Below are 26,028 nucleotides of genomic sequence, written 5' to 3' on the forward strand. Positions count from 1 at the left end.
TACACACATTATACATATGTATGTTTATGTAAAATATACATACAGAAGAAAAATAAAGAATATATTCTCTATATCCATTTTATTTATATAAGAATATATTCTTATATTCTTCTTTAAATATAAATAAAATTTAGATTGTTCTATGGAAAAGAAAATCCCTAGTGCCGCTTAATGGAGTGAGCTCCCGTTACTTGTCCCAGCTTCTGCCAACCTAGCAGTTTGAAAGCAGGTAAAAATGCAAGTAGAAAAATAGGGACCACCCTTGGTGGGAAGGTAACAGCATTCTGTGCGCCTTTGGCATTTAGTCATTCCGGCCACATGACCACAGAGATGTCTTTGGACAGCGCTGGCTCTTCGGCTTTGAAACGGAGATGAGCACCGCCCCCTCGAGTCGGGAACGACTAGCACATACAGTATGTGCGAAGGGAACCTTTACCTTTATTTATGGAAAAGTATCAGTAATAAAAAGCAATAGTGTGCCAAGGATTAGTTTTCTGTTTCAAATTATTCCAATTGAAATTGAAGAAAAGATACTGAATAAGTGGCAAAGAAAACTAGCTTCATTTGGTGAAATAAAAGACTGAGAATTAGATTAAGGATTTTGAAAATGTGAAAGCATGATGTGCATTGCCTATATCGCATTTTATATTATTATATTTGACTTAAATTAGAGATTGGGTTACATCACAATATGTCTGGATTACTTTTACTGAAAGAGCAGGAATTCAGAAGACTGCCAAAAATATCTTTGATCAAATATAAATAGAAGTAGCTATTAGATAGAAGTAGAAGTAGCTATAAATAGAAGTAGAAGTATAGTCAAGTAGTACTTGATTATAAATATGAACTAAATATAAAAGAAAAGTAAATCCAGGAGCCCCTTGCACCAATATTAAAACAATTTAAATTATATACAGTGTTTTCCTGAAAATAAGACCCTGTCTTATATTTTTTTGAACCCTGAAATAAGCGCTTGGCCTTATTGCCAGGCACTCAAAAGCCCGATTGGGCTTATTATCAGGGGATGTCTTATTTTGGGGGAAATGGGGTAGTTTGATGATGATGATGATGATGATGATGATGATGATGATGATGACGATGATGATGATAATAATAATAATAGTAATAATAATAATAATAATTGTGAGAGGAAAAACCTCTCAGCATATTGCCGCAACTAATTGATTGATTGGTTTGCACACTTTGAATGAACCAATCAAAGCACAGCTTCCTAGCTCTGAGTTTCCCACACTTTCCAATGGTCAGTTGATGAGCAGCAGGACTCTCTCTCTCCCCACACGCAGCAGATTGTTCCAGCGCTCTACTCGAGAGCACTCCTCCCTTTCCTCACTCCGGGACCAGATGAGACTTTGGTGAGATTATGCTGAGATCACTACAAAGAGCTGAGTCACTGCCTTGCTCCTGAGAAGACTGACAAAGAACCCAGAGACCCTCACACGTTTTGGGAAGAAGATTAGAGCTAATGGACTTTGCTGAGAGGAGAATCTTTTAGGCCGTTGGTGCCTTCTTGTAGGTTTTATTTTTATGTGTGTTTTTATTAAACTAAATAGTTTCTCTAGACTCCTCTGTTAACTTCCATGCTTCAGTGCATTTGTGTGCGTATCGGGTCACGGTCCATTCGAACACAGAACCCCTCCTTCACAATTGGTAGCAGAGGATGGTTCAATGGGCCTGATTCGTAGCACAATGCACTAACATGCCCACCATCAAACCAACGTGACAGGATAAAGTTGAGACCCAGGCCTTTACTAAGAGTAAGCAACTCCAAGGCCGATTGATGGAAGAACAAGCCAAGATGGCCTCAGCTGGAGGACTTCAAGCAACGGTTGTGCAGGAGAGCGAAGAAGCTGTGAGTTTCGAAGCAGATGCCCCAGCTCTCGAGAGGCATGTTGCAGAAGGTGATTTTCCCGCACTTGGAGGAGCAGTAGGTGGACCAGCGTCCCTTATGGCATCGAGCATAAGACCAGTGGGAGAAGATGAAGTGAGGTCGATAATACTTCGAACCCTTGGTCTCCCTACAACGTGTCAGAATCCAGCTGCTGATTTCAGCGTCTTGATGCAAGCAATAACTACGCCAGTAGCAGCTTGAGACAGGACTGAAAACACCAGGCTGATAAGGGATTTTCAAACTTCTCCTGTAACCCCCCTTGCTGGCTGTAAACCCAAGGCAGGAAACAAAGGACTGCCTGTTTTAAATTTCCTGCCAAATGTTATGGTGCCATTTACTGCCCAAACTGCTTTAAATCAGCCAGCTGGAAGTTTTACCCCACCCCCTCGACTGCAGCATTGTTAGTTCTGGTTGCATCTGAAATGCCACCAATGCTGCCTGGGCGGGCTACTACCCAGACGATTAATACAGTGATGGCGAGCAGTGCCCCCAGTTTTTGGAGCTACCTCTGGGACTATACCAACCGAAGTTGATGTTCCAGGAGAATGCTCAAGGTTTTCTGTGGGGGGACAGCCGAGGAGGTCTTCGCAGTCTGCATCACAAGCACGGATGATCTCTGAGTACACAAAGACTGAGAATTTGACCCCCCCAATTGAAAGGGGGCCATCATTGAGTGATCAACAGGCAGTTTTTAAGCCAACAGCCGTGATTCCTATGCCCTATTGTCAGTTTAAAAATTTGTGACATCATGGGAGGCAGCATCTCCCTAATCCTATGCCTACAAATGCAAATGTTTTGCCATCTGGTTTTAAAACTTTACACATTAGTGGAAAGAATTTAGAGGAATGGTCTAAGAACGTACAGGTGATTTTAATGAGGGAAGATATGTTATCATTATTGCTTGACCCTCCCCCCAAACCCTGGACTATGGAAACTGACCTTTTGCATCACAAAGCATTTTGTGTTTTGTTATCAGCCATTGACCCTGCTTTGTATCCCAGTATTCCACATGGTTTAACTATATGTGAAGTTTGGCAAAAATTGTTTAAACTGTTTTGTTGCAAGAATTCTAATGCAACAAGCAGAATTTCCAGGGAATTTCACTCTGTGAAATTGAAACCAGGTATTGACATGAACAAACACCTTTGTGAACTTAATAAAATGCGGGAGGAATTAATTTTAAGGGGTCAGCATATAGACGAACAGAGTTTGATTAGTATCATAATTAACTCCCTAGATCCTAGTTGGGATAATTTTGTGTCCCGACTGGATAACATTAGTCCTGAAAACATGTTCCTGGAAGTTCTGTCTGGTAAATTAATTGCTGAAGACAATTTGAGAAAAGATAGGGCAACTTTCCATGGGAAGGATAGGCAAATGAGAAGGTCAAAAAGCCCCGATAAGATTTATACTGTTGGAGAATGTTTTAATTGTGGGTCTAAGGGTCATTACAAAAGGAATTGCCCGTGTAATGCAAGAGTGCGCCAAAGGGCACCCTCTGGTGGTCGGTATAAGAAAAGATCACCCACCCCACATGGGAAGTTACAAGGTAACCCTTCCAGTCAGAGAAGGGGTAGATGGCCGAAGAAAGATGATAAGAAGGATAAATTTGGTTTTGCTAATAACCTTGTCACTGTGGTTGAGACGTCTGAATCAGATCTCTCAAGGAAACAACGTGCAAAACTGTGGTTGTTGGATAGCGGGGCAAGCAAACATATTGTGAATAACCAAAGGCTGTTTACTGAATTGAGGGGATATAAATCTATGGTAAAGGTTGCAAATGGTAAAAGGGTAAGAGTTACTGGCATTGGTAAGGTTTTTATTCCTGGGCTTGGGGAAGTTAATGATGTTTTATATGTATCTGACATTGATCATAATTTGGTCAGCACTGTGAAGATAAGTGAGAATTCTAAGATAGAGATATTGTTCACAGAGGGAACTGCTGTTGTTACTAATGATAAGCATGTGGTTGGGGAAGTGTTGAAAATCAGCGGTTTACCCTATTACTCTCCTATTTCAAAGGCTGAGGAATCTGATGTTACTAACCAGGTTACCACTTTTGATAGTGATGACGATGAATCTCAATTTTATTCAGATGATGATTTTGGAGGTACACAAGAGAAGGGGAATTTTAAAGGTAATTGTAAAAATGTTTTAAACAGTAAGAAGTCTGTAAGTTTTAACTTAAAACAGGGAAGGAGTGAGCCTGAGAATGCCAACACAATCTCCATTGGCAAGCCAATGATGAATGTGCTCATCTCATGCATCGCAGATTGGGTCATGTAAACTTCCCAGTAGTACAAAAGGTATCTGAATGTTCAAATGGAACTAGGGTTAAAGATTGTAACATTTTTCTGGACTGTTCTATTTGCAGGATTGCGAAGTCAAAAGTGAGTCCTGCACCCAAGAAATCCCAGAGATATTCTGAACACATATTCCAGTTGGTACATATGGATCTGATGGGTCCCCTGAAAGCCTCTTTTGGTGGGAATCGTTACTTTCTGACAGTTGTAGATGAGCATAGTAGGTTTGGATTTGTTTATCCTAACAAATCCAAGGATCAGACATTGTCTAAATTTAAGGAATTCTGCCGCCTAGTGGAGAATCAGCATAAGGTCAATATTCAGAAGATTTTGACCAATAGAGAACTGAATTTAATTCAGCACAGTTCTGTGATTGGCTAAAAAGGAAAGGCATAATATTATTTGTGAACCTCTCCCTACTCCGCATTTCAGAACGGAATTTCAGAAAGACGGAATGGCGTACTGCAGACAATGGTCAGGTACGCACTTGAGGACCCTGATCTAAGTTTTTCATATTGGGCGGAAGCTGTTTCGTATGCAAATTATACACTCAACTGGGTATGGTCCAGTGTGGTACAAAAGACCCCATATGAGATAGTGTATGGCCATAAGCCGAAATTGGCTCATCTTCATGTATTTGGAGTGATGGCTGATGTCCACATCCCAAAAGAGCTTAGAAAGAAGGGGGATAAAGTCTCAGCCAAATTGAGGTTCATGGGCTATGAGACAGGTTCTAAGGCTTTTAGGTTTGTGGACTCAAATGGGAGAATAGTAATATCTAGGTCAGCTACTTTTTATGAAGGCACTAATTGGAGCAGGATCCATGCAAATGAGATCCTGGCTCAAGATCCCCCTCGTAGTAAAAATAAAAATGCAGAAAAAGTGCCTGAAGGCCTATCTACTGATAGCGACACTCTGGTTTTGGAGATGAGGAGGACAGTACACCCCCCAAACCCTTGAAGGGAATTTTAAAGTGGAAGATGGAGACAGCATGGAAAGAAGGGCATCCCATTTTAAAGGTACAGAATGGTGATGGTGAGGAGAACAACTTATCAGATAGTACTGGAATGGATGAAGAATCAGACCAGATGAGACTTTGCCTTGCTCCTGAGAAGACTGACAAAGAACCCAGAGACCCTCACACGTTTTGGGAAGAAGATTAGAGCTAATGGACTTTGCTGAGAGGAGAATCTTTTAGGCCATTGGTGCCTTCTTGTAGGTTTTATTTTTATGTGTGTTTTTATTAAACTAAATAGTTTCTCTAGACTCCTCTGTTAACTTCCATGCTTCAGTGCAATTGTGTGCGTATCGGGTCACGGTCCATTAGAACACAGAACCCCTCCTTAATAATAATAATAATAATAATAATAATAATAATAATAATAATAATAATAATAATAATATAATGATGATGATGATGAAGAAGAAGAATCTAAGGCAAGGTCAGCTAAAGAACAAGCAGGTCAAAAGCAGCCTGGAAGCAAGATACGATCTGAAGAATAAGGAGATTGCGGTAGTAATTGAAGAGCGGAAGCAGAGGATTGTTGCCATCACTGAAAAGATTAAAAGGTATGAAAACCAAGTAACTCAGCTCAAGGAAAACGCACAGTTCAGAGCAAATCAGCCCCAGTTTTATAAGAGCTTAGAAAATGGAGACAGAGTAACAACAAATGAAAAGCCTGATAAAGAGAAAGCTCTGAAATTCTGGAAGAATTTGTGGGAAAACAACAAAAAGCACAACAGAAATGCAAAATGGATCAAACAGGTTGAGGACTCTATTAAAGTGTATAAAATGGAAGACGTGAAAATAACAAAAGAAATGGTGCAAAGACAGTCAAGAAAAGTGAAGAACTGGAGTGCACCTGGACCAGATGAGCTGCATGGCTTCTGGTTAAAGGTACTTAAAAGTGTGCACAAAAGATTGGCAACCCAAATGAACCAGATCCTAAAAACACCTGAAAATGATGAAAGGATGACAACTGGAAGGACATTTTTGATCCAAAAAGATAAAGAAAAGGGAAAGGACCCTGGAAACTATAGGCCAATCACCTGTTTGCCAACAACATACAAGCTTCTTACTGGTATCATTGCAAACCAAATTTATGGATACTTGGAAAGAAATAACTTACATCCTGTAGAACAGAAAGGATGCTGCAAAAACTCAAGAGGAACAAAGGACCAATTGCTGATTGACAAGCTAATCTTAAAGAACTCAAAGAAAAGACGAACCAACCTGTTCATGGCTTGGATAGACTATAAGAAAGCATTTGATTCAGTTCCCCATAGCTGGATCAAGAAATGCCTGGAAATCTTTGGCATCAGCAGCAACATACAAAAATTCATGGAATCTTCAATGAACCTCTGGAAAACGAAACTTATGGCTAATGAAGAAGAACTGGGTGAAGTTAAAATTAAACGAGGCATTTTCCAGTGCGATTCCCTTTCACCCCTACTTTTTATACTCTCAATGCTGCCACTGACAATCATTTTGAAGAAGATGAACTGTGGATACGAACTTGCAAAGAAAGGACTGAAAATCTCGCACTTGATGTACATGGATGATCTGAAGCTGTTTGGTAAAACAAAAGCTGAACTGAATTTATTAATTGAAAGCACAAAAGAATTCAGCCAAGACATTGGTATGCAGTTTGGAATTGACAAATGTGCAACAATGGCAACCAAAGCAGGCAAGATCATAGAAGAGGATGGAATAGAACTACAGAATGAAGAAATGATAAAGGCAGTAAAATCAGAAGAAGGCTACAAGTACTTGGGGATTTTAGAGGCCTTTGACTTAATGCATAATAAAGTCAAGGAATTAACTTCAGCCAAGTACATTCAGCGAATTCGTAAGATAGTAATGTCCAAACTGAGTGGAGGAAACATCATAAAAGCCATAAATACCTGGGCTATACCTGTGATTAGATACTCTGCAGGAATAATTGATGGACCCAGATGGAGTTAGACAATTTGGACAGAAAAACAAGGAAGCTTATGACAATGAATCATGCCTTGCACCCTAAAAGTGATGTTGACCAATTATATTTACCAAGAGCAGAGGGTGGTCAAGAACTCCTACAAGCAAAGCAGACTGTGGAAGAAGAAAAACGCAGCTTGAATGATTACTTCCAGAAAAGTGAAGAACCAATGATTAAGGAAGTAAATAAAGGAGGCCTTTTAAAGACAACTAAAACAAAAGCAGAATATAAGAAAGAAGTAATTGAGCAGCGAGCTGAAAATTGGAAAAGCAAAGCTCTGCATGGCCAATACTTGAAAAGTATTGAAGGCAAAGCTGACCAGAAACTAACTTGGAACTGGTTAAGATCAGGAGTACTGAAAAAAGAAACAGAAAGCTTTATTTTGGCAGCTCAAGAACAAGCCCTAGCTACAAACTGCATGAAGGCAAAAATTCAACATGTTACCACCAACAGCAAATGCTGCCTCTGTAATGAGAAAGATGAGACAGTCGACCACCTGATCAGTGGATGCAGCAAAATTTCACAAACTAACTACCTATAATGCCATGACCGCGTTGCTAAGATCATTCACTGGAAATTATGCCAGAAGTTTGGATTTGAGTACAGCAAAAACCACTGGGAACATCAGGTTGAGAAAGTTTTAGAGAATGAGAAACTCAAGATCTTGTGGGACTTCAGGATTCAGACTAACAGGCACTTGGTCCACAACACACTTGACATAACAATAATTGAAAAGAAAAAAGTATGGTTCATTGACATTGCAATATGCAATGCACGGATTGAAGATAAGGAACAAGAAAAAATCACAAAGTACTGGGACTTGCAAATTGAAGTTGAGCAACTGTGGAAAAAGAAATTGTGTGTTATCCTGATTGTAATTGGAGCCCTTGGAGCAATACCCAAAGGGCTACCTCACTATTTAGAAATTCTAAATTTACCGGACTGGAACATTTTGACTCTACAAAAAACCACTTTACTCGGAACAGCTTACATCCTCCAATGATACTGTCACTGTTTTTTATTTCCCAGCTGAGCTTCATTATTTTTGGACTAATAGACTTACTGTAGTTTGCCAAGTTCCTTATCAGTATTTTACTATGCATGTCTGCATTCCTTCACTTGCTTCACACACTTTTTTCCTTTGTTCTCATGCCACATGGGTGTCGACTGCTGGAAGGCAGCCGGCCTGAATTACTTTCAAAAATGTAGCAATTAACTTTCTTAGTTAGTGAGGTGTTTTATTTTCTTTATAACAAATAAATGAGTTTTATTAGAAACTTTTCTTCGCGTTTCTTTTTCGGAATATTGCAAACAAGGAGGAGCCACGATTCATCTCCTCTAATTAAACCAGGGTAATTAGTCCCAGAGCCAAACATGGGATTAATCAATGCCCTGACATCTGGTAGCACCCGGACGGTTGATTTATGGCTTTTTCCTTGTTTTGTTATTTCTGATAAGAGCGCATAGGCAATTAGTTTTTAGCTACTGAGGTACGCTAATTATATTGCTGAGATGCCGAAACAGAAGAAAAACAAATACAAAATGTATTTTGCTGAGAAGGTGGCAGAAAGGAGGTTTCCAGATTTCCAGCCCCTTACTACAGCCACACGCCTGGAACGAGAAGAAGCCGTGGGAACAGAAATGGAGGGAGATAAGACAGAAGCTGCTTTTGAAGATAACGTACTGGAACTGAGGTCAGTGACGTCTTCTTCTGATTATGCCAGCTCTCAAACTGTCTCCCCAGAACCTTCTGAATTTGTAATGCTCGATGCAATGCCAAAACAAACTGCTGAGCAAAATTCCTCCCACGCAGAGAGAGAAACAATTCATTATTCTCCTCGAAGCTCTAAGCTCACCCTGGATGAGCTGGCTATGAAAGCCTATCGTGACCGTATAAAACTCTATGAACAGCAGCTATCCCAGGCAAAAATGGCTATATCTATGTTTGAGCAAGATAAGGCAGATAACTTAAGATTTTCAAAAAGTGCCATATTGTCTTCTTCCTCGGAGCCAAAGACACTCCCCCTGGTGGATCCTGTGTCAGGCCAATTAAGACAGAGGGCACTGCATACGTCACATGAAAGTCTCCCTGATCAAGTTACACGTAAACCTGCCACGCAATCATTTCTTGTAACTGCAAAGCTGCCCGAAGCTAACGGTGCAGCACCATCTGCTGGCAAAAGTAATTTACTACAAGAAGCTGAAATGCCACAAGTGTTTCCACAGGCCCAAACTCAAACACCCCCTGGTGGTGTTGGTGTCCTTTTAGAAGAAACACAGGCACACTTTATGCAGCAAAGGCAAATGATTGCATCTCCAGCAGGTCATGCCAATATTGCAGATCAAGCACAAATGGCAACTGGAATACAGCAGATTCCAGTGCATCAGCCACAGCAGCTGCAAATGCCTGCATATGTGCCCCAGCCACAAGTGCAAATAGGGCCACCTCCTGGCCCACCTCCAATGGCACAACCAAGACCATTTTTAGGTCCACAACAGGCACAGCAAATACCACAGGCATTTCTGCCAGCACAGCCAGCATACCAAGTGCAGGCTCCTTACCAGGCATTTTCTGTCTCTCCACTAACTGGTGAGTCAAAACTAAAAATGTCTGAACTCCACAGTTCGAGATTGAAACCTGGTGAACAAATTGGAGGACATTTGACCAAACTGAAAGGTCTGAGAACAGAATTGAGAGAAAGAGGCCATAACATTGAAGATATTCAAATGATCAGCATCATTATTAACTCTTTGAATTATGAATGGAAAGATGCTGTTACAAAAATTAACCAAGTCCCAATTGCTCAACGCACAGTGGACAATGTCTGTAGACTTTTAATTGAAGAAGAGGCATTCATGTTGGCCACGCCACATTTGAGAGGACCACCCGCATCAAAAGCTCCAGCTAGGCGCCCCTTCCGAGGAAGAGCCTACGCTCCAAGGATGCCAAGATGCAATACCTGCAATCGTGTGGGACATGCCACCCGGGATTGTCCCCAACGAGTTCCAGCTCCAGAGGCAGAGGCAGAGGTGGAAGACAAGGTTGTCGTGGTCCCCGGCGTGATCCACAAACTCCACTCACCACATTGGCTTTAACCAATGATCCACAACCTCAACCAGAGTACGACAGACGACTCCTGTGGACTTTGGACAGTGGTGCAGCATTGCATGTTACCTACAGAAAGGAACTTTTCACAAAAATGCACGAGCCTGAACCAGAACTACGTGAACTTTATTCTTTCTCCAATCATCCTTGTCAGGTCAAAGGAAAAGGAACTGTTTATGTTGAAGAGCTCGATGCATTCATTCCTGATGTTTATTACGTACCAACAGCAACCAGTAATTTGCTTAGTCAGTGTCACTTGTCTAGAATGTTAAAGTTCCAAGTTCACCACCTTGAAAAAGCAAGTTACATAGTTAAAGATGGAGATATTGTTGCTGAAACCATATTAATTGGTGGTGTTTATTACTTAAAGCCAAAGCCTAAAACGCAAACACAGGCAAGTATGCAAACTCCAAAAAGGCAGAGCACAGGCCCAGAGAGAGATGCTCCAGAGAGAGATCCTGTTGCTATTCCTAAGGCTCCTAAAGCCAACAAAAATAGAATTGGTAAACAGGTTGCTCAGAGCAAGCCTGAGGTTCCGCATAAAAATGTTAATGTTGAGAATTCACTAACTGGTAAACCTTTGCATTCCAGGTGTATCCACAAATGGCATAGAAGATTGGGGCATGCCAGTTTCCGTGTTCTTAGGAAGATGCCGGAGTTCGCAAAAGGTTTGGATCTAAAGGGGTGTAAGGTGTTTTTGGATTGTGCTGTATGCAAGAAGGCCAAATCCAAAGCAGCAGCCATTCCCAAACACGCTACACGCCTGTCAACACGCATTTTTGATTTGGTTCACATTGACATAGTTGGTCCTTTCCCGCCATCATTTGGTGGTAGAAAATATTTTCTAACAATTGTTGATAATTACTCTAGATATGGATATGTATATCCTATGAAAGAAAAATCAGAGACTTTTCAGATCTTTAAAGACTTTGCAACCCTTGTTTCTACCCAACACCAAGTTCACATCGCCAGAATCCAGAGTGATCGTGGTGCCGAATTCATGTCTCAGCGTTTCCAGGACTGGATGCGTAAGAATGGAATTATTCATCAGACTTCGGCCCCTTACACACCAGCTCATAATGGAGTCGTAGAACGAAGACAAGGGGTCCTGCAAACCATGATGCGTTGTCTCCTAGAAGACGCCAACCTTGGTAAGATATACTGGGGTGAAGCTATAAAATATGCAAATTACATTGTCAACCATACTTGGAGCAATGTAACAAATCAGACTCCTTTCTTCATGTTGTATGGCTACAAGCCCGATCTTAAAAACATACATATTTTTGGTTCATATGCTATGGTGGACATTCCCTTAGCTCAAAGAAGAAAAGGAAGTCCAACAGCAAAGAGACTGAGATTTATGGGTATTGATGATAATTCAAAATGGAGCAGATTTATTGACTCTAAACATGCAATTGTGATTTCCCAATCTGCAAATTTTGAGGAAGAAATTGACTGGTCCAGGATTCATTCCAATGATCCTGGAGTTTATTTTCCTAGAGATGATACTGCTGATGCTATGCAGATTGATGATCAAGATTCCACTGATTCTTCTCAACCCGATGTTCCGTCTTCGCAAGCCGCGGATGCTGACGCTAGCGACGAAAGTGTGGACGAGGATGAAGCAGAAGAAGATTGGACAGTTGTTCCGAGATGTTCCAAGAGGGCCACAAAAGGGATCCCTCCACAATGATATTCTTGGCAACTGACAAAAGCACCCTTGCCTTTGATTTGCAATGTTACACTTCCACCTGATAATTTCACACAAATCAAGCAGCTCCCTGATTCAGAGCAAGACAAATGGTATGAAGCAATGCAGGTTGAAATGGACAGTCTAAAGAAACTTAAAGTGTTTACACCTGCAAAACCTCCAGCAAACAAAAAGATCATTGGCACTCGATGGGTCTACAGAATCAAAAAGAAACCAAATGGTGAGTCACTGTACAAGGCCAGACTTGTAGCTCAGGGTTTCGCTCAACGTTATCCTGAGGACTACACAAATACTTACTCACCGACAGTTCGAACGAGAGTGTAAAAATTGCTTTAGCAACTGCAACTATCCTTGGTTTAGAAGTTTTCCAGTTTGATGTTGACACGGCTTATCTACATGCAGACCTAGACGAAGAGATCTACGTGAGAAGTCCTCCAGGATTCCGACAGCAAGAAGGGGATACCTGGTTCCTAAACAAAAGTCTTTATGGTCTGAAACAATCTGGTTTAATGTGGTACTTATGTCTTACTGACAAACTAAATTCAATGGGCTTCATTAAGTCCGAAACTGATGAGTGCGTGTTTACAAAAAGATCTAACAATGCATATGAGATAGTTCTTGTTTATGTTGATGATATTGTTTATAGTGGTCCAAATAAGCAAATGAGTGAGATTTTTGCCAAAGCTTTGCAGAGATACTTCACACTGAAATCATTATATCACATTAGCACTTATTTAGGTGTTCAGATTGAAAAAACACAGAAGGGGTTTAGTCTTTCACAAGAAGATAAAATTGAACAAATTTTGCATCATTGCAACATGAAAGATGCTAACACAACAAAGACACCCATGCAAACAGATTTTCACAACTTGACACAAGAAGAAAGTCCTGAGTTCGAAGATCAAACACTTTATCGTTCAGTCATTGGGTCACTATTGTACATTAGTAGTTGGACCAGACCCGACATTGCACTTAGTGTTAATCTCTTATCACGACACGTAGGTAAGGCAAAACAGTTTCATTGGACATGTATTAAGAAATTATTGAGATACCTAAAATACACTAAACACATGAAGTTATTGTTAGAACCAACACATACTGATTATGCAGAATTATGTTGTTATGCAGATTCTGATTGGGCAAGTGATAAGAAATCACGTAAAAGTACTTCAGGTTATATGATGTTCTTAAATGGATGTCCTGTTTATTGGCAAGTACGTAAACAGAATTTTGTTTCTTGTTCATCTACTGAAGCTGAATATGCTTGTGTTTCAGATGCATGTAATTCCCTAACTTGGTTTGATGCTTTAGTCACAGATATCTGGACACACCCGATCCGACCGATCACCGTGATGGAAGACAATGAATCGGTGGTTTATATTTCTGAATCTCATTTTACAGGTTCTAGGTCCAGACACATTGACATCCGTTACCAAAACATAAAACATTTAGTGAAAAAAGGTTTTGTCAAAATGCAATATGTATCTACACATGATCAAATTGCTGATATGCTCAACAAACCACTTCCAGCAACTCAACATGAGTATCTGCGTAAGGAGATGTGCCTTATTTGATGATGTACTGATATTCGCTCAACTGGCAAAGAAGGGGAATGTCACTGTGTTTTTTATTTCCCAGCTGAGCTTCATTATTTTTGGACTAATAGACTTACTGTAGTTTGCCAAGTTCCTTATCAGTATTTTACTACGCATGTCCGCATTCCTTCACTTGCTTCACACACTTTTTTCCTTTGTTCTCATGCCACGGGGGTGTCGACTGCTGGAAGGCAGCCGGCCCGAATTACTTTCAAAAATGTAGCAATTAACTTTCTTAGTTAGTGAGGTGTTTTATTTTCTTTATAACAAATAAATGAGTTTTATTAGAAACTTTTCTTCGTGTTTCTTTTTCGGAATATTGCAAACAAGGAGGAGCCATGATTCATCTCCTCTAATTAAACCAGGGTAATTAGTCCCAGAGCCAAACATGGGATTAATCAACGCCCTGACAGATACCTTAACAGTTCCTAAGTCCTTGGTTAGGACTCGAGCTGCTGAGCTATTAACCAGCCTCAAAGGCTGTGAATCTCACCAAAGATAAACCAATAATAATAATGATGATGATGATGATAATGAAACAGACAGTCGAAGAAAAGAAGCATGCTCTGGCAGATTATGTGAAAGACAGTGTTGAACCAGCTCTGCTGGAGGTCAACAAGAGGAAGCTGCTCAAAGTGTAGCAAACCAAGACTCAATATAGGAAAACAGCGATACAAACTTGGGCTGACAGCTGGTGTAACAAAGCACTGCATGGACAGTTCCTTGAGAAGATCCAGGGAAAGTAGACAAGGAAAAGACCTGGTTATGGCTGACCAACGGAACACTGAAGAAAGAGACAGAAGGCTTGATTCTTGCAGCCCAGGAACAAGCCACCAGAATGAATGTAATCAAAGCCAGAATAGAAAAATCTGCTGATGACCCCAAATGCAGACACTGTAAAGAAGTGGATGAAACCATTGATCATATACTGAGCGGTTGCAAGACAATAGCTCAGACTGACTACAAACAACGTAATAACACAGTCGCTCAGATGGTCCACCGGAACTTGTGTCACAACTACCATCTGCTGGTAGCAAAGAACTGGTGGGATCATAAGCCTGAAAAAGTGGTCGAAAATGAGCATGCAAAACTACTGTGGGACTTCCGAATACAAACTGACAATAGCCCGGATATCACGATTGTGGAGAAGAAAAAAGTGTGGATCGTCGACATTGCCATACTTGGTGACAGCAGAATTGACGAGAAACAACTTGAAAAAGTCACCAGATATCAGGACTGGAGAATTGAATTGCAGAGACTCTGGCATAAACCAGTGCAGGTGGTTCCAGTGGTACTGGGCACACTGGGTGCTGTGCCTAAAGACCTAGGCAAGTACTTAAAAATACTGTATTTTCCGGCGTATAAGACGACTGGGCGTATAAGACGACTCCCGAATTTTCCTGTTAAAATATAGGGTTTGGGCTATACTCACCGTATAAGACTACCCCTCTTCCAACGCACACCAAATAAAAATAAAAAAAAACATCAACTGGCTCACCCACAATGTAAAAGCAGCTGTGCTAGATCCAGAATGGCCCCTGAAACAAGCAGGAACCTCACACAGCCACAAAAAGCCCCCCCAAAAAACAACTTTCACACTTTACAGACACACAACACTACTGGCTCACCCACAATGTAAAAGCAGCTGTGCTAGACCCAAAATGGCCCCTGAAACAAGCAGGAACCTGACACAGCCACAAAAACCCAACTTTCACACTTTACACACACAAAATTCCACATACAGCTTTGTGAGATTTTGTGTGTTTGGGTAGTTAGAGTGAAACACTACAAAAACACACTAAATCTCAGAAAGCTGCACAAATATTATTTTATTTTATTTTTATTTTTATATGAAAGCTAAATTTAAAACTTCCTAAACTTTAAATGGCTAGGTCTAAAAAAGAACAACTAAAAAAAACCCCATTAACTATTTTTTTTAAAGATCCCAAAGGGGAAAAAAACTTACCCAATAGAACAGGGGTCTCCAACCTTGGCAACTTTAAGACTTGTAGACTTCAACTCCCAGAATTCCTCAGCCAGCTTTGTTTTGCTGGCTGAGGAATTCTGGGAGTTGAAGTCCACAACTCCCTGCCTGCTTGATTGCAGGCAGGGAGTTGCTTGCTGATGGAATGGATTCAGGCAAGCGAAGCAAGGCAAGCGAAGCAAGACAAGCAGCTAAGACAGTGGTTCTCAATCTTCCTAATGCCGCGACCCTTTAATACAGTTCCTCATGTTGTGGTGACCCCCAACGATATAGTTATTCCTAAAACCATCAAAAATATGTGTTTTCCGATGGTCTTAGGCCAGGGGTCCCCAACCTTTTGGACCTAAGGGACCACCAACTTCATAATTTTAAATTTCGCGGTTCAGACAATAATGATTTTACCGACTTCAGCCACACGCCTGGAATTTAAAACTGATTTAATAATGATATAATTTGTTTACAAGAAACGCATATTACAGTTCAAGATCAAAAATATTTGATAAACTCCAAACTAGGAACGCATTTTATATCTTCAACTTTGCAAAAAAAGAATGGTGTGGTTATTTATGTAAATAAAAAATTTTCGGCTAAAGTTATAGAAGCAGATGAAGATGGTAGGTTTGTAGCAATTGAACTATTTACAACAAACGGCCAAATTCTTTTGATTGGAATTTATGCTCCCAATCAACAACAGGATCACTTTTACAAAATGCTACATTCTAAAATACTGCAATGGGATTATAGATCTATTTTAATCATGGGAGACTGGAATGGAGTAATTGACTCCAAATTAGATAAAAAGAGTTTGGCGAAGTCTAGGATTAGGTTACCACAGACCTTTTTTGATATGAAAGAAGATTTGGAATTAAAAGATATTTGGAGAATACACAACCCAAAAGAATTGGACTATACTTTCTTCTCAGACAGACATAGATCCTTCTCTAGGATCGATTTCATTTTGTTGTCAGATGATTTACTCATTAAGACAAAAAGAACAAAGATTTTTCCAAGAACTTTGACTGACCATAGCCCAGTATGGATAGAAATTGAGATAGGCAAGACTGAGAGACGCTCTTGGAGACTAAATGAGAACTTGTTCAGATATGAAAAAAATATAATAGAACTTAAAAAGCACCTGAAAGAATTTTTTCAACTAAATTTGAATAAAGGCACCCCAATAGAAATTGTGTGGGACGCAAGCAAAGCTTACATGAGAGGGGTGCTTATCTATATGAACTCTAAACATAGACTGATTCGACAAAAGAAAAGATCTGAATTGGAAGCAGAAATAAAGAATAAAGAACAGTTACTTATTAAAAATCCAACAGATGAAAGAATGCGTGGTGCTATAAAACTTTTGAAAGATCAATTTCAAATGCTTATGGCGGAACAAGTTGCAACAAATTTACAATATGCGAAGCATAATACATTTTGTAACGCTAATAAACCGGGCAGATGGTTGGCCTATACATTGAGGAAAAAACAGAGTATACGGACTATTGATAGTATTGATATTGGAGGGAAAGAAATTTTTCAACAAAAATTAATTAAAGAAGCTTTTGTGGATTATTATACTAAATTATATGCTAAAGAGAATGTGCAAAATGGACTTATAGAAGAATACCTAGATGATAAAAAAGTTATAAAAATTACTGATCAACAAAAGGAAAGAATGAATTATCCTATAACAGAGGAGGAGATAATAGTAGCAATTAAACAATTAAAAACAGCTAAAGCTCCTGGTACGGATGGCTTGACTGCAGTCTATTATAAAACTTTGCAAGCTGAAATGGTGGAACAACTTAGAGATTTATTTTGCAATATCCAACAAGGGGGCAAAATACCCCCATCATGGACAACAGCTTACATATCTTTGATACCAAAAGAGCAAGCCGGTCCTAAAAAACCGGAGAATTATAGACCAATATCTCTTCTGAATTCTGATTATAAAATTTATGCGAAAGTACTAGCCAACAGGTTGATGCCAGTAATTCAAAAGGTGATTCATGATGATCAAGCGGGATTTATCGAGGGTAGATACATGAAGGACAATGTAAGGCAAGTAATAGATCTATTGGAATATCTTGAGAAGAATAAACAGATCCCTGCAGTGCTGGTTTTCTTGGATGCAGAGAAGGCCTTTGATAGAGTGGATTGGAATTTTCTACTAAAGACTTTAAAAAAGATGAATTTTGGGGATCAATTTGTACAGGCGATTTCAGCAATTTATCAAGAGCAAAAGGCACAGATTATTATTAACGGAACCTTGACAACAGAGTTTAAAATTGAAAAAGGAACAAGACAGGGATGTCCGCTGTCCCCACTCTTATTTATCTTAACACTAGAAGTCTTGCTAAATACAATACGGGACTCCAATATCTTGAAAGGTATAATGATAAGGCAAGATGATTACAGAATAAAGGCATTTGCAGACGATCTAGTTGTTACCCTAACACAGCCAATGGAATCAATAATCCTGATGAAGGACATTATACAAGACTATGGTAAAGTCTCAGGTTTTAGACTGAATCATAAAAAGACTAAGATGATAGTTAAAAATATGACACAAGATCGTAAACACGAGCTTGAAAGGAGGGCAGGTTTTGAGGTTGTACCTAAGGTAAAATATCTAGGAGTCCAGGTTGCAGAATCAAATACGAAATTGTTTCAAAATAACTACGAGGTGTTGTGGCGAGAGGTGCAGAAAAATTTAGAGACTTGGAAAAAACTGCAACTGTCTCTACTTGGAAGAATAGCAGCAGTTAAGATGAACATTTTGCCAAGATTTCTTTTTCTGTTTCAAATGATTCCGGTGCTTAAAAGTGATAAACAAGTGAAAGTGTGGCAAGCTGGAGTGAACAAGTTTGTCTGGAACAAGAAAAAGCCGAGAGTGAAATTGAAAATTATGCAAGATGTTCCAGAAAGGGGAGGTCTTAAATTACCAAACCTACAGTTATATTATGATGCAGCAGCTTTGACTTTAACAAGTGATTGGTTTGGAAGGAAAAAGACTGGAATATTGAACGCAGAAAGTTTTGATCTTGAATTTGGATGGCATGCTTACTTATTTTATGATGATAAAGTCGACAAAGTATTTAAAAGCCATATACTTAGAGACTCTTTGATGAGAGTTTGGAAGAAGCACCGACTCAAATGGGATTATAAAATACCGCTATGGCTGGATCTTGGTCATACTTTGTGGAATACAAATATAATGTCACTCGGGGGGGGTTATATAAAGAGGTTCTTTTTACAGATGCGGGCAGATGGCAGCTGAAGACACTACAGACACTGTTGGCTGAAGGGATTAATTTAACCTGGCTACAATATAATCAATTGCAATTGAGATGGAAAGAGGACCAAAAAACTGGTATTATGTTGCATGAGGAAGAATTTGTTAGACATATAAAAGAGAAAGGTCCAATGCATATTAAAAGGCTTTATAATGTTTTGTTAGAAAGGGATTCAGAAACCGAATTAGTTAAAGATTGTATGATTAAGTGGGCTCAAAATTTTGAAGAACCAGTGATGTTGGAAATATGGGAAAAAATCTGGGTTCAGAATGTTAAATTTACACAGTCGCAGAATTTGAGGGAAAACTTCTACAAAATGTTTTATAGATGGCACATAGACCCCAAAAAGTTATCATGTATGTACCCTAATGTTCAGCCAAAATGTTGGAGATGTGAATGCTTGGATGCTACATATTACCATGTTTGGTAGACCTGTAGGAAAGTTAAGGGTTTTTGGATAAAAATTTGGTGGGTCATGCAGAATGTTTTGAAGAAAAAAATTCAATTTTCTCCACAACTGTTCTTATTGGGTATAGTTAAGGGTTTTACATTGGGTGAAACAAAATTGATATTGTATATGATAACAGCAGCAAGATTGTTGATAGGTAAATATTGGAAAAACGAAGCTTTGCCCTCTATTGAGGAATGGACTTTGAAGATGGCCAGTTTTGCAGAGATGGCGAAGATTTCAGCATACTTAAAAGATTGTTCACAAGAGACTTACGAATGGGAATGGAAAAAGTGGATAGAATATGTCCAGAACAAATATCAAACTAGGAAGTATCAAATAGCTTTTATTTGAAAATAATGTATTACAAATATTTTAATGTAATGAAGATAAAAAGAAAAATTATAAGGGGGAGGGTTCAAGTTTTATACAAGTTTTATACTAAGGGGTTTTTTTTACCTGATATGAGTATACTGTGTGGAAGTCTGGGGGGAGGGGAGGGTTAGGGAGGGTTAGGGAGGTTGGGAAGTTTGGGGTGGGTGGTGGGGGGGGAAAATGGGGCGAAGATGTAACTGTAAAACTTTTGAAATAAAAAAAAATAATAATAATGATTTTACCCAGCCAACAAAGCACACTGTACTTATATCCTTCCTCATCCATTTTCTTAAAAAAGAGGGGGAAAAAACACTTTTAAGGTTTTACTAAAACAGTTTCCAATTACATAGTATTGGCATAAAGCCTGGTTAAAGCAAACATGCTTAGTCATAAAGACTTGAGGCAAGCTGTTTAAGGTTTAAATTGAACTTAAGTGCATTATCCGGTATAATGCAGATTACTTCTGGCTGAAATACCATAAATTGGGCATCTTAACCATAAACCAGGGATATGAATTTTTTTTGTATGGGTGCTGAAGGCTATAGTAAGTACAACATGTTGGAGCCTGCACTGCAATAGGGGACGAAAACATAAAAGCTTTAAAAATACAGGAAGATTAAATATTGTTACTGTTAATGTAATCATCTGGACTCCCAGTACAGGATGGGGTCCTTCAGGCACTCTCCCTCCTCTCTGTCTCTCTCTCTGTGTCTCCCACTCTTTCTCTCTCATTTTCGCTTTCTCTCTCTCTCTCTCTTTCTTTCTCTCCTACTCTTTCTCATTCTCTTTCTCTCTCCTCCCTCTCTCTCCCCCACTCTCTCATTCTCTCTCTCTCTCTCCCACTCTTTCTCTCATTCTTTCTCCACCCTCTTTCTCTCTCTTTCTCCCACTCTCTTTCTTTCTCTCTTTCTCTCTCCTTTCTCTCTCCCCCCACTCTCTCATTCTCTCTTTCATTCTTTGTCTCTTTCTCTCTGTGTCTCATTCTGATTCTCTCTCTTTCTCTCTCATTCTCTCTCTCTCTCATCTCAATGGCCAGCCAGTGTCTTGGGGCTGAGAGGAAGTCAAGCATCTCCCTGAGAGACTGAGGGCCGGAAGAAGTGTGGGAGCGAAGCACTACTTGAACTTGTGCGGCATGAGCATTCGCCTTGGTATATTTGCGCCAGCCGATGGCCAAGGCAGTCCTCATCTCTCTGCTGAAAGTGCAGCATCAGGATTCTGCCTTGATATATTTGCGGCGCAAGGCAGCCTTCGTTTCCTGATGATTGGGACTCAGAGCGGTAAATGGTGACTGGTCCAGGGAGCAGCTGGATTTTGCTCTCCATTGCGGACGCCAGATCAGCCCCCTGCAAGATCTCATCTTTCGAGAAGTGCTCCCTGAAGTGGCACTGGAAACTTTGGTCGGGCTCCTCCAGAGACAAGAGCTTGCAGGGGGCCAATCTGGTGTCTGCAATGGAAAACAAAATCCAGCTTCTTCTCTCTGCTGTGAAATTCCACGCAGAAACCAGCTGGTTCCAGCATTGAGCAGCATGCAGCCTTGATGAGATTGGCACAGCTTCCCGAATCCGAGTTGCTGGAGCTGACTGATGACGCTACAGGAGCGCCGACAACATTGAGGGGAAGCTGTGCCAATCTCATCAAGGCTGCATGCCACTGAATGCTGGACCCAGCTGGTTGCTGAACGGAGCTTCCCCTGCCATCCCAGGCATCCAGGGGGATATTACCGATGCTTCGACTTCCCCAGCTGACCCCCAGTGATGGCGAGCCCCACCTGTCTGGGGAAGTTGGAGCATCGGTAATATCCCCCTGGATGCCTGGGACGGCGGGGGAAGCTCCGCGTAGCAACCAGCTGGTTCCAGCATTGAGTGGCATGCAGGCTTGACGAGATCGGCACAGCTTCCCGAATCTGAGTTGCTGGCGCTGACTGATGATGCTACGGGAACGTCGACAACATTGAGGGGAAGCTGTGCCAATCTCGTCAAGGCTGCATGCAGGCTTGATGAGATCGGCACAGCTTCCTGTCAATGTTGTCGGCGCTCCCGTAGCATCATCAGTCAGCGCCAGCAACTCAGATTCGGGAAGCTGTGCCGATCTTGTCAAGGCTGCATGCTGCTGAATGCTGGACCCAGCTGATTGCTGAGCGGAGCTTCCCCCAGGCATCCAGGGGGATATTACCAACACTCCGATTTCCCCAGACAGGTGGGGCTCACCATCACTGAGGGTCAGCTGGGGAAGTCGGAGCGTCGGTAATATTTATTTATTTATTTATTTATATTTTTATACCACCCTTCTCCCGCAGGACTCAGGGCGGTGCACAGCCAAAATAAAACATAGTATACAAAATTTAAAAACAATTTAAAAACAATTAAATAATTTTGGCCCAAATAATTTAAAACAACCGAATTAAAACCGAATCAATTAAAACTGAGAGGATGGAATCAAGCCAGCCCGGTTAGATGGAATAGGTGTGTTTTCAGGGTCCGACGAAAAATCCGGAGGTCTGATATTGTGCGTATCTCAGGGGGTAGGTCATTCCAGAGGGCTGGTGCCGCCACAGAGAAGACTCTCCCTCTGCGGGTCGCCAGCCGGCACTGCCTGGCCGACGGCACCCTGAGAAGGCCCTCTCTGTGCGAGCGAACCGGCCGGTGGGAGGCTATTGGCGGCAGAAGGCGGTCTCGCAAATACCCTGGCCCTAAGCCCTGCAGCGCTCTAAAGGTGGTCACCAACACCTTGAAGCGCACCCAGAAGACCACAGGAAGCCAGTGCAGCTCGCGCAGGAGAGGTGTCACGTGGGAGCGCCCCGTTGCTCCCATAATCCCCCGTGCGGCCGCATTCTGGACCAACTGCAGCCTCCGGGTGCACCCCAAGGGGAGCCCCATGTAGAGAGCATTGCAGTAGTCCAGGCAGGAAGTGATGAGTGCTTGAGTGACTGTGCGTAGGGAGTCCCGATCCAGAAAGGGACGCAACTGGTGTATCAGGCGAACCTGATAGAAAGCCCCCCTGGCCACGGCCGTCATATGCTTTTCTAAAGACAGCTGTGCATCCAGGAGGACGCCTAAGTTGCGAGCCCTCTCCGTGGGGGCCAATGATTCACCCCCAATAGCCAGCGATGGCACCAGCTGGCTATATCGGGATGCCAGAAGCCACAGCCACTTGGTCTTGGAAGGGTTGAGTCGGAGCCTGTTTCTCCCCATCCAGGCCCGCACGGCCTCCAGGCATTGGGACATCACTTCAAGGGCATCGTTGGGGTGGCCTGGGGTGGAGATGTATAGCTGAGTGTCATCAGCGTACTGATGGAACTCCACCCCAAAGCCAGGGATGATCTCACCCAGTGGCTTCACATAAATGTTGAACAGAAGGGGCAAGAGGACTGATGCTTGTGGCACCCCACCAGCAAGGTGCCTCGGGGTCGACCGCTGCCCCCCTGTCAACACAGATTGCGACCGGTCAGAGAGGTAGGAGGAGAACCACCACAGGACGGTGCCCCCCACCCCCAGCCCCTTCAACCGGTGCAACATGATACCATGGTTGATGGTATCAAAAGCCGCTGAGAGATCTAACAGGACCAGGATAGAGGAACAACCCCTATCCCGAGCCCTCCAGAGATCATCCACCAACGCGACCAATGCCGTTTCCGTGCTGTGCCCAGGCTGGAAGCTGGACTGGAGCGGGTCCAGATAGACAGCTTCATCCAGGTACTGGGGAAGCTGCTGCGCCACCACACTCTCAACAACCTTCGCAATGAAGTGAAGGTTGGAGACTGGACAATAGTTAGTCAAAACAGCCGGATCCAGAGAGGGCTTCTTGAGGAGGGGCCTTACCACCGCTTCTTTCAAAGTGGCTGGTAGGACACCCTCACTCAGAGAGGCGTTAACAATCCTCTGGAGCCAGCCTCGTGTAACCTCCCGGGAAGCCAGTACCAACCAGGAGGGACACGGGTCCAATAAACATGTGGTCACGTTCAGCCGTCCCAGGATCCTGTCCACGTCCTCGGGAGCCACAGGATCAAACCCCTCCCAGATAACATTCTCAAGACCTGCCTCAGTCATCCCGTCTGGACTTACCCAGTCAGAGGCCAAGCCTTCCCGAATCTGAGTGATCTTGTCATGCAGATACTGCACAAAGTCCTCAGCTCGACCCTGCAAGGGATCATCCCGCGCTTCCAGATGGAGGAGGGAGCAGGTCACCCTAAACAGGGCGGCTGGGCAATTATCTGATGACGCGATAAGAGCGGCAAAATAGCTAGTTTTCGCTGCTTTTATCGCCACTAGGTAGGTCTTAATATGAGACCTCACCAGTGTTCGGTCAGATTCGGAGTGGCTGGTCCTCCAACTACTCTCCAGGCGTCTTTTCCGGCGCTTCATCTCCCTCAGCTCCTCGGAGAACCAGGAAGCTAGGTGAGTTCGGCGCCGGGTCAGAAGCCGCAAAGGCACGACGCGGTCCAAAGCCCCGGCGGCCGGACTGTCCCAGGCAGCCACTAGGTCTTCAGCCGAGTCATGAGCCAGAGTCTCAGGAAATGGCCCAAGCTCCATCTGGAACCTATCAGGATCCATCAGGCACCTGGGGCCGAACCACCTAGTCGGTCCCGCCTCCCTGCAGCGGGATGCCTGGGACAGCGGGGGAAGCTCCGCGTAGCAACCAGCTGGGTCCAGCATTCAGCGGCATGCAGCCTTGACGAGATTGGCACAGCTTCCCCTCAATGTTGTCGGCGCTCCCGTAGCGTCATCGGTCAGCGCCAGCAACTCAGATTCGGGTACCCGGCATATAAGACGACCCCCGACTTTTGAGATGATTTTCCTGTGTTAAAAAGTCGTCTTATACGCCGGAAAATATGGTAATTGGCGCTGACAAGATCACCATTGATCAGCTGCAGAAAACCACCTTACCGGGATCTGCTCGCATAATCTACTGATACATCACGCAGTCCTAAACGCTTGGGAAGTGTTTGACTAGTGATTTGGGATACGAAATCCAGAATGGTCATCTCGTTTTCTGTGTTATTATTATTATTATTTCTCGATTTTCTTCAGTTATCCAAGTTTTGCGCTTTTGTTTTAGTTGCTTTGCAGTTGCACGCCCTGGTTCTCTAGCAGTAACAACTGAGTCCTGTATCCCCTTTTTCAACAGATGTCCAGGAGCCATAGCATCTGACACGGTCCTTATTGACCTGGGTGATGACTGATCCGGTGTGGAATTTTGCTGATTCCTTCTCATCATTAGTGATGGTAGGTGCCTAAATTGGTTCACAGTGGCTAAGCCACTACTGATTCAATTACAATAATCCCATAACCATAGGAACTGCACCAAATAGCTGTCCAGGCTCAGCCACAGCAGCCTAACTGCTTGCTTACTGGCAAAAAGGCAGGATAAGTAATGGGGTGGGGGGAGAAAGAGAAAGAGACGTACCTGCCTGTTGGGTGGCAAAATCAGGAATGAGGGGGGAGGGGAGGGGCTTGCAACTTGGTGGGATGACGCAAACTCTGGAGCGCTGGAGTGAGCACCGATATCTCAGCTGTTTTGGGAGTCCATAGGGGACCATAGCTGAACCATAGGATCGATGAAGAAAGGGGAAACAGGCTGGTGTGGACAGGGAATCCACAAACTCCCTGTAATGTCAGCGAAGAGCCTTTGACTCTACAGCTGGGAAGACAGCCATTGAGAGTTGTCACAAAGCTGGAGCAGTCACGAGTGAAGAGAAAGAAAGAGGAAACAAGGCATTATATCTGGGTGAGAAAGTAATTGCTGTCTTGGAAATAAGACTTCTATTTTTTAAGAGATAACCTGAACTGTAAAAAAACTAATTAGAACGAAAAGGAACAGCAACAGCGAAAGTGGATATCTGACTACCTCCCCATTTCCGGATTAGCGGCGATATAAGAGCTGGCCAAGTATAAAAATTAATTTTCTTAAAGAACATGAACTGATTGTGAAAATAAAGGAAAGCAGATTGGGTAGAAGTGAATTTAGATTGAAATACAAATAAATTCTGGACTTTAAATTAGAAACTGGAAAGATTTAAGTCAGAATGAACAAACTTTAGATCAGTGAAAATAAGTTGTGAAGGTATAAAGTGCCATCTAGTGGTGAATAGACCAAGATGGAAAGATATGTAATAGAAGTGAGGAAAAGAAGAGGATAATTGAAAAATACTACAATGGATTGTATCAACAAGAAATAATAGAAGAAGATGAGATAGAACATTATTTGAAGAAAATGGAACTGCCTAGAGTCCCGGAAAAGTTCAAAAAATTATTAGAAGAAAAAATATCTATGATGGAATTAATGGAGGGAATTAAAAGACAGAAAAATGGGAAGACACCAGGCCCGGA

The 26,028-nt window shown here is 42.1% G+C and overlaps 1 protein-coding gene across 1 annotated transcript; it reads left to right on the forward strand.

The window, feature by feature from the left end:
• The first annotated feature begins 6,004 nt into the window (after nucleotides 1-6,004).
• LOC148114227 (uncharacterized) lies at nucleotides 6,005-24,611 on the forward strand. The gene is made up of 3 exons (XM_087893674.1): nucleotides 6,005-6,749; nucleotides 14,334-14,943; nucleotides 24,533-24,611. The coding sequence occupies exons 1-3, from the start codon at nucleotides 6,005-6,007 to the stop codon at nucleotides 24,609-24,611; spliced, it is 1,434 nt and encodes a 477-aa protein (XP_087749800.1).
• Nucleotides 24,612-26,028: the final 1,417 nt, after the last annotated feature.

The sequence above is a fragment of the Pantherophis guttatus genome, chromosome 4, assembly GCF_059756535.1.
Source record: "Pantherophis guttatus breed Tessera chromosome 4, ASM5975653v1, whole genome shotgun sequence".
Lineage (NCBI taxonomy): Eukaryota > Metazoa > Chordata > Lepidosauria > Squamata > Colubridae > Pantherophis > Pantherophis guttatus.

Coding starts and splice junctions, on each gene's coding strand:
- LOC148114227 (XM_087893674.1), top strand. CDS start 6,005: ATGGAAGACGTGAAAATAACAAAAGAAATGGTGCAAAGACAGTCAAGA. Junction 6,750..14,333: donor TGCAAAGAAAGGACTGAAAA/TCTCGCACTTGA, acceptor TTCCTTGAGAAG/ATCCAGGGAAAGTAGACAAG. Junction 14,944..24,532: donor GACCTAGGCAAGTACTTAAA/AATACTGTATTT, acceptor GCCGGAAAATAT/GGTAATTGGCGCTGACAAGA.